This window comes from Geotrypetes seraphini, chromosome 3, assembly GCF_902459505.1.
Source record: "Geotrypetes seraphini chromosome 3, aGeoSer1.1, whole genome shotgun sequence".
Lineage (NCBI taxonomy): Eukaryota > Metazoa > Chordata > Amphibia > Gymnophiona > Dermophiidae > Geotrypetes > Geotrypetes seraphini.
This window is the reverse complement of record NC_047086.1, coordinates 250,038,351-250,050,720: the sequence shown is the minus strand read 5'-3', so window position 1 is coordinate 250,050,720 and position 12,370 is coordinate 250,038,351. Positions and strand designations below refer to the sequence as shown.

At 40.8% G+C, this 12,370-nt stretch overlaps 1 protein-coding gene across 1 annotated transcript in view; it reads right to left on the bottom strand.

Moving 5' to 3' along the window:
* GPR137B (G protein-coupled receptor 137B) overlaps positions 1–12,370 on the bottom strand; it is a 66,124-nt gene that overhangs the window by 30,333 nt on the left and 23,421 nt on the right. The window contains exons 2-3 of the mRNA XM_033935686.1: positions 8,568–8,617; positions 6,915–7,137 (exon numbers count right to left, since the gene is read on the bottom strand). Coding sequence (XP_033791577.1) covers positions 6,915–7,137; positions 8,568–8,617 — 273 coding nt within the window. The remainder of the gene's footprint in view (positions 1–6,914; positions 7,138–8,567; positions 8,618–12,370) is intronic.

Sequence of the window (12,370 nt, the reverse complement as noted above, 5' to 3'; positions counted from 1 at the left end):
ACCTCTCCTAGAAAAGCCAAGACAGCCTGCCACAACAGGTTGTCTGTTACACTCTGATATTCAGCCAGTGGGGTTGTTAGCATTTTAAAAGATACTGACTGTCGCTGGCTGGACTTGACCTGGATATTTAATACTGGGCCTAATCAGGGCACTGGCACAGAATATCCAGGTCATAGGCGGCCATGAGAACTTAGGCAGTTACTGGCAGTATTTAGACCAATATCCAGGTAAGTGCCTGGATTAATTTAGGCTTGAATATTTTCATCAATGACCAGATTCAGTAAATGCACGGTTCGGGCTATTGCAAACTTTCTAAAGACTTAAATGGCGATGCACTTTTTTTGTTGTTGTTTTTTAATTTGTTTACTGGAAATTTTGCATAAAAAATACAAAGCCTCAGAGATACAACAAATACTAACCAAAAATCCACATGAAACATATTCTCTAAACCGCCCCCCCAACTCCTAATAACATAAAATAAAATGTTGCACCGTAACTTCAGTACAATGCACAAGAACACAGCCATTAAAAACCAAACTTCCCTTCCCACCCCAGGATCAAAAATATACCTAATAGCATCTAAACCTATTGTACATCTTATTTGTCTAATTACTTCTACTGTGTATGTTTACTTGTAGACTGTTCTGAGCTACTGGGAGGACGGGATATAAATCTAAATAAATAAATAAATAAAATAAAAATACAAAAGGTTTGCAAGTAACAAATATATAGCTAACCATAGGTCATGAGGAACTTTCACACCATCTAATATAGGGATCCCACACCTTAAAAAAGGGAGTAAGATGAGTCTGAGTCAAAGCAGTCAATTTAGACATACGGAAAATAAAGCCTACTTTTCGCAATAGGTGAGTCCGACCCTGGGGGAAAAGACTGTTTCCAATGAGCTGCCAATAAAAGTCTAGCAGCAGTAAAGATAAAACAAGCTAATTTATGGGCTTTAGCAGTCAATGGAGCCAAGGGGAGATGTAAGAGAGCACTGCCCATATGTCGAGTAAGAGTGGTGCGTAAGATATCAGACAATAATTCAAAAACCATAGCCCAATAGGGGACAATCCCCGGGCAGTCCCAACAAATGTGAAGAAAGGTACCCGGCTGACCACAATTTCTCCAGCATAAATTGACACTTGGGGGTACATTTTATGGAGACGCTGGGGTGTAAGATACCACTGATAGAGCATCTTGTATCCATTTTCCACCAAAGAGCTAGCTATAGAAACACAAAGCAAGATGGCGATGCACTTTTAAAGTGGTCTGTACCAGGGATCCATCGGTGACGTCACCCATACATGAGAATAAGCTGCCTGCTTGTCCTGGGATAAAGGACACTCCGTGTTGAATGTCCTTTATAGAATTCTAGCTCAGTATGGATTTTGCAAAGAACTTTTGGCACCAGCTTTTACACCTGATAAAACCTGGTGTAAATGTTGGCACATTTTCTGCAGCTGGGCATGCAAATGGCAATATTCTTTGCCTAACTTCTGGAAATGCCCCCTGATCTGCCCATGCCCCTCTCATGGTCACACCCCTTTTGAATCGAATGCTAGAAAAGTCTGACGTTGGTGCCAGGCAAAATGGTAGAGACTATTATAAAGAACAAAATGACAGAACATATACATAAACATGGATTAATGAGAGAAAGCCAACATAGATTTTAGTCAAGGGAAATCTTACCTCACCAATCTACTGCTTTTTTTTTTTTTTTTTTGAAGGGGTGAATGAACATGTGGATGAAGGTGAATTGGTTGATATTGTGTATTTGGATTTTCAAAAGGCATTTGACAAAGTTCCTCAAGAAAGACTTCTGAGGAAATTACCTCTTGTCTCATGACATTCTAATATCCTATTATGGATTAAGAACTGGTTGCAAGAAAGAAAACAGAGTAGGTTTAAATGGCCAATATTCTGAATGGAGAAGGGTAAATAGTAGGGCTCCCCAGGGGTCTGTACTAGGACATTACATTACATTACATTACATTAGGGATTTCTATTCCGCCATTACCTTGCAGTTCAAGGCGGATTACAAAAGAATTATCCAAAATGTATTACAACAAGAACTTACAAAAAAAAATTGGTCATTTTCAAAAAGAGTAAGAAATGGGTAAGGTTATTTGTTTGGGGTAGTTGGCTTTAGTGAGAGGTGGAGTTTGAGACTTGCGGTATTATTTCTTTTTTCAGAGTTTTCTAAAAGTCTTGTAGTTGAGGGATGCCGTCAGTAGATTGGCGATTTGGTTGTCTAGTTTGGCTGCTTGAGTGGCCAGGAGGCCATCATATAGTTTTTTTCCGTTTGACCTCCTTAATTGGGGGGTATGAGAATGGGGTGTGAGTTTTCCTATGTCTGGTTGCGGTGTTGTGGATGAGGCGGTTATTCAGGTAGTTTGGACTGTCTCCGTATAAAGTCTTAAATAGTTATCAATGATCTAGAGATGGGAATAACTAGTGAGATAATTAAATTTGCTAAATTGCAAGAGGACCTTGTGAGACTGGAAGACTGGGCATCAAAATGGCAGATGATGTTTAATGTGAGCAAGTGCAAAGTGATGCATGTGGGGAAAAAGGAACCCAAACTATAGCTATGTGATGCTGGGTTCTTTGTTAGAAGTCATTGCCCAGGAAAGGGATCTAGGTGTCATTGTTGAGGATACGTTGAAACCCTCAGTTCAATATGCAGCAGCTAGGAAAGCAAATACTGTAGAATGTTTGGAATTATCAGGAAAGGAATGGAATACAAAGATGGAAATGTTATAATGCCCTTATACTGTTCCATGCTTGGTTTGGCTGCAACTTGAATATTGTGTGCAATTCTGGTTTTCGTATTAAAAAAAAAAAAAAATATATATATATATATATATATATATATCTGAATTAGAAAAGGTGCAGATAAGGGCGACAAAAATGATAAAAGGTTTGGAATGATTTCCCTATGAGGAAAGGCTAAAGCAGCTAGGGCTCTTCAGCTTGCAGAAGAGATGGCTCAGGGGGGATATGATAGAGGTCTATAAAATATTGAGTGGAGTGGAAATAGCCATGCGATGAAGCTACTAAGTTATAGATTTAAAACAAACCGGAGAAAATATTTCTTCACACAATGTGTAATTAAACTCTGGAATTCGTTGCCAGAGAACGTGATGAAATTAGTTAGCTTAGTAGGGTTTAAAAAAAGGCTTGGATAATCTTCTTAAAGAAAAGTCCATAGCCCATTATTGAGATGGCTTGGGGAAATCCATTGCTTATTCCTAGGATAAGCAGCATAAAATCTGTTTTACTACTTGGGATTTAGCTAGGTACTTGGAACCTGGAAACAGGATACTGGGCTTGGATCTTCGGTCTGTCCCAGTATGGCAGTTCTTATGTTCCTATGACTAGGGTAGATCCCCACACAAATGCAGTACTGAAAAGGTTTGAAAGCTACAGTATTCCAAAAATAAAATGTCACATATGAGATGCATGTTGTTGCTTCACAGACGCAAACTCTCAGATTCTGTATAGGTCGCCCATAGTTGGGCACACAATTTTGGGTGTGGATCATAGATCATAGAGGACATGTCCGGGTTTTCCCAGATGTCTGGTAACCCTACTTCTATATAAGGTACGGGGATGGGTTGGGGGCAAGTGGCCGAGTCAGGAGGCAGTGGACATCCCTCCTGATGATCATCATCATGGGGGAAGGGGAGAGGTTGGGAGTGTGTGTGGAGGTCTGATTAGTGCAATCTCCATGGGGGGGGGACAGGTTCTTGAGTGTAGGGGGGTCTGGTTGGACGAGGCAGGAGGGAGTGGGCATCCCTCCTAACGATGCTCCTCACAGGGTGTGGAGAGTCCAGGCTTCTGAGGCAGGAAGGAGTAGGCATCCCTCCTGTCTCTTTTTTTTAGGGGGGGGGGGTACCGACACAATATCTGTTCCCATTAAAAAAAGAAAAGAAAAGAAGTCTTCTTGCTCTGATCAGCTGAGTGGCAGGAGGCTGCTTTGAGGCTTCCCTTGATGCTCAGTTGTTCGGGCTTCTCCTGCCAATTCTGCACACGTGTTAAAGTTGCTTTTCCAATGACTGATGGAGTGGGATTATGGCAGACTTCTGCAAAACTCATTTGCATGGGAAGTCATTTGAAAATCGATCGCCATTTTGAAATCAGACAACTTGTCAGTCCTACAGCAACCCACCAGATTTTAAGGAAGCTTTAAATGCATCCAGGCCAGCGAGTCTTGTGATTTTCACTGCTAAAGTGGAAGGAAAGTTGCTAAGAGAAAGACATTACATTGAAGCATGAAATATAGATATCCAAGGCTCCTGAAACTGCACAGAATCAGAGGAAGCTGATTGATCCCTCAGCAGATGATAGCATTATAATGGCTGTGGCAGCAGAACAAAAACAGCCATCTGAAAGCCAGAAAAGAGATGCACATAGCAGCAATTCCTCAGTGCAAGGGAGTGGAAAACTAGTAACCTGCATGCAAAGTCTGTAGCATGAAAATAAAAAACAAGTTAGCACTGTGGATAGTTTCGTGCCTGTAAGCAATGCCCTGCTTATGGACAAAAATGTAGATGATGTGAAGTAGAGAGTGACATGGGGACAAATTTTTCCTTGTCCCCGCGGGAACTCATTTTCCCATCCCCGCGAGTTCTTTTTCTCCCATGGGACAAATTTCTCCCCATCCCACAGGAACTCAATTTCCCTGTCCCCGCGAGTTTTGTCGCTGTCCCTGTCCCCGTTCAGCTCTCTAAACCAGATGCAAACACCTTGCAGAATGATACTCATAGATATAAATGTAGAGACCCTTAAAGTTCTATCATGTGTGAATGGTAGAGAGACCTGATAATTTTGTGGATCTGACCTTTTAAGCCATCTGGTCTTTGCAAAATTTAGAAGGGTTCTCCTTACCAGCAAGATAATGGTATGGAGAGACCTCATATTAGAATGATATAATTCCAAGCCCAAAGGCTGTTTCGTGTCTGTGACTGACTAAACCATCTCTCTCTGAGCTGAATAGTGACAGGGATTACTTATAGTAGATCTCTGCACAGGGACTACCTGTATTTCTATGTTGACTACTTGAGCTAACACTGGCACTGCTTAAGTAAATTTAAGGCAGGGGTGTCAAAGTCGAGGGCAGCGATCCAGTCGGGTTTTCAGGATTTCCCCAATGAATATGCACAAGATCTATTTGCGTGCACTGCTTTCATTGTATGCTAATAGATCTCATGCATATTCATTGGGGGGAATCCTGAAAACCCGACTGGATTGTAGCCCTCGAGGAAGGACTTTGACACCCCTGATTTAAGGAGTCAGGGTGAAAGAAGAATCAAATTCAGAAAATAAAGTGTTTCCACTGATTCTGGAAATGAAGATGAGGTGCTGCAAGAACTATGCCTGGAGTTTCCTCTCATATGAGGAAAGACTAGAGAGATTAAGGCTCTTCAGCTTGGAAAAGAGACTGCTGATGGGGGATCTCATGAATATCTATAAAATCCTAAGCGGTATAGAACAGGTAAAAGTGAATTGATTTTTCAGTCTTTTCGAAAGTACAAAGACCAGGCGACACTCAATGAAATTACATGGAAAAACTTTTAAAACAAAGTGGAGGAAATATTTTTTCATTCAAACATGCTGCAGTTACACTCCTCCTCAAAAAACCCTCACTAGACCCTACATGTCCCTTCAACTATCGCCCCATTTCCCCTTCTCCTGTAATTCTATTTTCCCCCTTACTCTTTCATTCTATATATAAGCTCATGTAAACCTTTTCCTTTCTCTTCTTATATTTTAAGTTCTTGTAAACCGTGCCGAGCTCCACTTCCGTGGAGAGGATGCAGTATATAAACTTAAGGTTTAGTTTAGTTTATCCAAACTGCTTGAACATGCTGTTCATTGCCAGTGCCTGGACTTCCTTTCATCTCAAGCTATTTTGATCCACTTCAAATCAGGCTTTTACCCACTGCATTCCAGTGAAACTGCCTTTGCTAAAGTTTCCAATGACCTGTTCCTGACCAGATCCAAAGGCCTCTACTCTCTCCTCTCGATCTATCTGCTGCTTTTGACATTTGTTGATCACCTACTCCTCATTACGCTGTCATCACTGGATTCCAGGGCCTTGTTCTCTCCAGGTTTTCTTCTTATCTCTCCCATTACACTTTCAGTGTATGAAATAGTGAATCCTCCCTCACCGCTATCCCACTATCACTCAGTGTACCTCAGGGCTCTGTCTTAGGACCTCTCCTTTTTAACATCTACTATATACTCACTCCCTTGATGCACTGATCTCCTCCCATGATTTTCAGTATCACCTCTCCACACCAGATACAATCTCTCTACAGAAATCCAGGCCTGAACCTCAGCCTGCCTTTTCAATATTGCCGCCTGGATGTCTCACTGCCATCTAAAACTGAACATGGCTAAGACCGAGCTCCTTATCTTTCTAACTAAACCCACCTTCCCCATTCTCTATTTCTGTGGACAACACTCTCTTCTTCCCTGTCTTGTCAGCTCTCAACCTCGGCTCTTTGACTTCTCTCTCTCCTCCGCTCAGATCCAACAAACTGCTAAAGTGCACCCCCCCCCCTCCCCGCATACCTCTTGAAATGTTCACTGCCCATGAACAGTATCTTCTACCTACTGCTCATGCCAGCCTTGGCTCCCTTTTGATGTCACATCTTGATCCCGCGACCAGGAAATGACATCAGAAGTGAGTGAGGCCAACACGAGCCTGAAACACCAGGCTGGTCCACTCTTTTAATTTCATTAATCTGGAAGATCTATTCATAAATAAGGGGCCTCATATATGACCTACTTACAGCATATGCCTGCCTGATCTCACTGTTAATAGTCACAACACCCCCCCACCACTATCATCACCAAAGAGCAAAATATTATGTTACACAACAATTAATATAAAATGCAGTTACCTTGGACTCCAAATAAATGTTTGCCAAAGACATTTTTGAGATCTTATACAGGCAGATGGATAGCGATATTGCACAGAGAACGAATAATGTATCATTAATAGCAACTCGGACTGAAACTATGACTTTTGTTTGTGAAGGATCCGTTCGCACTAGGACGGCACATGTGAAATTCACCACCAGGAAGACCAAGCTGATAAAGAAGAAGATCAGATACAGGGGTAATCTGAAACCACAAAAGCAAACAAAGACACATTTAGAATGATCTCATTGGATATTGTTAGAATTCTAATACTGAATTAGATAAACTAGATATGAAAAACATATGATAATCGAGAGCATGTAGAGATTTCTGGAGGCATTCCAATTTTGGCATGGAAAATGTAAGGAAGGAAATGTGAGGTGCTAGTTGGCATAGCATTTTTATGAGCTAAATTATGTGGGTGGTTTTGGGTCCCATGCTCAGTTTCCTGGCACACAGTCTCATTAATTTTCAATGATTAATTTCTTATTAGCATAGTTGCTTGCAGAGCATTTTGACTTGGGAGCATCAAATTCTGACACATAACAGTTTTTGTGAACAGAGTGTAGTTTTATGTATTACACAGTGAGATTAAATTGCAGATCAATGGAAGGGATTAGAGGGAGCCAATAATGCATGATTGGAGATGTCAACTTAGGGTGTTGGGAGAAATTGACAGATAAGCATAGTGGATTCTTTGATCAAGAGGGGAAAGCGTGGCACCAGCTGTCACTGTTATTGGATATAGGGCAAGGTTGAGGGTAGAAGGGAGGGGAGGGGTCTTTATTCTAGTTGTCTGAAAGAACAATGGGCAACTGAATCTGGGGGACGGGGAGAGTTATAGTGGTGGAGAATCTTAAGATTGTTATAGTACTGTTTTCATGTTATTTTACTTCTCACAAAAATTAATACAAATTTAAAGAGAGAGAAAAAAAAAAAACTAACTACAAAGAATTTCCCTTCAAAAAGTACCAGTGCATAGTACAGTTATACTCCTGCTCTGCTCAGCCCAGGTGGGGCAGAACCTGATCAGGATGACCAATTGGATACAAAGCCTGGCCAGGGTAACAAGCACATATATGGAAAAAGGAATGTTTTTCTCCCTCAGTTACTAGTTGATAAGGAAGGGTGAAGGTCTTGGAGACGAAGCAGTACAAACATGGACATCAGATAATAAGGCCTTAGGTAAGCCTTATTCACAGCCTATGAGGGTCCGGTTTTCACTGCCAAAAACAGGGTTGTACCATTCTTCATAACTCACCTTGAGCCCAGATTTGGAAACGTTAAAATGGAACACACTTCCTGTGTTTCTTCAACTCTAACATTTATCTCACCTTCTGGGTTCCTAATTTTTTTGCATCCCATTCTCTACTTTTGGATAGAAAGACTACATACCTCTTAATGTGTACCCTCCTGGCACCAGTTTGTTGTACATCACTGACGTGGAAAAAAGATATGTACACTGCATGATGCAGAATATCTTCAATGACTCCCCTGACAGAGCTCTTTGCATTGGGGGGTTGGTTGATTACCTCCTCTTGTGTGCAACTGTGTGTGGGCTAGTTGTTGTGAACGCATGCGATTTGTCCTTAAAGTATAAGATGAAGTATATACAATTATATGTTAGTTCTTACCTGTACTTAAGCAATTCTGGTGAATATTTGGACTTGGCTTTGAAAACCACCTGCCATGATATAAAAAAAAAAAAAGAAGGTTGTCAAAATTTAGTTTCATATCAAAAGAACATATTTTGTGGTGTATTTGTATAACAATGAATCATACTTGGACAAAAGAAAAAAAAAGAAAAAATCAAGAACTTGCAACCAGAGCAGGATTAAGGCACAGGCAAACTAGGCATGTGCCTCAGGTCCAAAAGTTTAGGGAGGCCCTATCTGATGTGCTCAGGAGGTTAGAATTGACAACTCTCTGAATTTTTTTCAGAATTCTATAAAGTTTTACATTACCTGCTTCAAAGCCAGAAGGATGGCTAAGTGTATGGATATTTTTCAGAGTTTACAGCTCTCTAACCCAGATTCTGTAACCAGCGCTGTTGTCAGCGGCTGCCTTAAAAATAGCCCCCAATCGCACGCCAATCACGTGATGACGCCGGGTACAAAATCACACCTCCGGCAAAAGTAGGCCCCAGAAATGTAGGCCAGAGTTTTCCAGGCCTACATTTCTAGCACCTGAGCAAGGACCATGAGACACCAGCACACTCATAAAGGTGCAGCTGCCAATTAAGCTGCTAGCTTTCACTCAAGGTATGAAAACTAACAAAAACATGGAAAATGACGCATAACGCAAGGTTCACCAAAATATAATTTTATTGCTTTTATTTTTCCTTCATGGACCTCAAAAGGCTAGTTGCGTTAGCGGGAGGTCGTTATAGTTGCCAAAATGCTGGCCTTCTGATAACGAACTCAACTCGATACTTCAAAGCTCCCCATTATATACCTTTAGTCCAGTATGACATCATTGGCCGTGGGCCAATCAAAACTAACAGAGGTGGTGCAAAGAAAATTCCTTTACATGTTTAAAAGTTTCAGAAATCATATTTGTTTTGTTTACATTCATTTCTGAATATACATTAACATTTTATTACATATCCAATATTCTTTTTGTCCTTCTTAAAACTTATTTCAGACAGTTTGTCTATGTATCAAGCAAGCTGCTGAAATGTTCTCAGCTCTATCCTGGAGGAGGGGTATTCCTTCCTCCTGCTTTGAACAACTAACAGTTTCATGTTATACTAAAAAAAAGTGCTGAAAACTGGTCAGCCTTAGAGGAAAAGGAGGGGCTGTTTCCCCCCTTTCTATGCTAGAGACTGCTACAGATCTCTCATTCTAACTTAACCATTTCCAGATGCTGTGTTCAGGATTTTTTCCTTAGTGTTCTTTTTATAAAACATTTCACTTTAAGTACAAATTCTTTCATCCATCCATACCACACATTCAGGGGCCCCATATCCGTACATTCATAGCTTCACACATTATATGTCATTCATATTTAATGCATGTTATATCTCAGTTTGGGATACGTAATCTAATATGCTCTTCCTAACCAGCCTAAGGCACATCTGGTATCAATTAGAACCACGAGGCTAGAAGCAGGAAAATTAAACAAAAGGGACACAGGCCGAACACACAATGGAGTAAACTGCCTCAAGATGGAGTTCATTTCCTCTATGATCTAGCTTAATAGCAAAGTACATAAAAAGAATATTACTATGCTTTTCCTTAATATTAATCTGTAGTGTGCTTTTCTGGCCTTGGCTACATCCATATTCATTACATTACATTACATTACATTACATTACATTAGGGATTTCTATTCCGCCATTACCTTGCGGTTCAAGGCGGATTACAAAAGGTTAATTTAGAAGTACAGAGTTACATTGATTGTAGATTTTATAAACATAAACGGGTTGTTGAGGGTGAGGTGGTTTGTAAGAGAATTAATAGTTGGTCATAGTGGAGGTTCTTTTGTTGTTGTTAGAGCAGTAATGGGTAGATCAGATGTCGGTTTTAGAGTTACTAAGAGGTCGTGATGTTATTGCTGTTTCAGGAATTTCTTGAAAAGTGTGGTTTTTATTTCTTTTCTGAACGTCCTATAGTCTGGAGTGGTCATCAGAAGGTTGGAGATCTGGTTATCCAGCCTTGCGGCTTGGGTGGCTAGGAGGCCGTCGTGTAGTTTTTTTCTTTTTACTTCTTTTATTGGGGGGGGTATGAATGGGGAGTGTGTTTTTCTGTGTCTGGTAGTGGGTGCTTGGATGAGGCGATTGTTCAGGTATGATGGGCTGTCTCCGTGTAGGGTTTTAAATAGTATGCAGTAGAATTTGAATTGGATTCTTTCTTGGATTGGAAGCCAATGTGAGTTGATGAAGGCTTCAGTGATGTGGTCGTGTTTTCTCAATGAATAGATGAGTCTCAAAGCTGTATTTTGGATTGTTTGGAGTTGTTTAATCGTGGTTACAGGGCAGGGAAGGAAGAGGATGTTGCAGTAGTCCAATATACCTAGTATTAGTGATTGTACTATAAGTTGGAATTGTGTTCTTTCAAAGAATTTTCGGACTTGTCTCAGATTTCTCATGACAGCGAATGATTTCTGAATTGTTTTGTTTATTTGCGGTTGCATAGTGCAGCATCTGTCTATGGTCATGCCAAGTAGTTTAATGGTGGTTTGGACTGGGTATTTGATTGTGTTTATTTCTAAATTGGTTGTGGTTTGGACCTTGTCATTTTCGAGAAGGATGAATTTGGTTTTGTCTTGGTTGAGTTTAAGTTTGTGTTTTTCCATCCAGGTTGTGACTGTTTCAAGTGTTTGGTGAAGTTTGACTGTCATGGTCGGTTTAGAGTGGTCAAATGGGATGAGGATGGTGATGTCATCAGCATAACTATAGGTGGTTATGCCTAAATTGTCCAGATGCGTTCCTAGGGAAGCGGTGTAGAGATTGAAGAGGGTAGGGGATAGTGGAGATCCTTGTGGTACGCCGCAGGGGTTTGACCAGGATTCTGACTTTTCTTTGTTTGATTTTACACTGTAAGTTCTGAGTTTTAGGAATCCTTCAAACCATGAGTATACTTTATCTGAGATGCCTATTGCGTCTAAGATCTGTAGAAGGATGTTGTGATCCACTAAGTCGAATGCTGCAGTAAGGTCCAGTTGTATGAGAAGCATTTTTTTCCCTGTACTAAGGTGTTGTCTGACGGTATCCATAAGGGAGCTTAGTAGTGTCTCTGTACTGAAGTTTGTTCTGAAGCCAGATTGCGTGGGGTGGAGTAGGTTGTGGTCATCTATGTAATTGGAGAGGAGTTTGGCTACTAGGCCTTCTATAATTTTGACATATAGCGGAATTGAGGCTATAGGTCTAAAGTTGGATGGTTGGTTTTGTGGTGCTTTTGGGTCTTTTTGGATTGGGGTGATGATGATTTCGCTGAGGTCAGCAGGGAATGTGCCTTCTGTGAGCGTGAATTGAATCCATTGTAGAATTATGGTGCGGAATTTTACACTAGAGGTGGTAAGGAGATATGAGGGGCAATGGTTGAGGTCACAGGAGGCATGGCTGTATTTTTTGTAGAATTTGTTGAATTCTGACCATTGTATGTTGGGGAATTGAGTCCAAATTCTGTCTGCTGCGGTTGCCTCTTTTCCTGTAGAGTGGATTGTGATTGCGTTTTGATGGGATGGGTTGAGGATGAGAGTGGCTCTGGTGTTGGTAATTTTGTTCTTGAAGTGTTCTGCTAAGAGGGTGGGTGATGGTGGAGGGGTGTTCGTGGTGGTAGTATATGGTTTGGTGTCTGTTAATTCTTTCAGGATTTGGAATATTTTTTTGGAGTCTTGGATTTCCGTGCCTATGAGATTAGTGTAGTGGTTTTTCCTCTTTTCCCTTAGTAGATTTTTGTATTGTTTGTTGATTTTTTTCCAGTCGGTTTTTGTT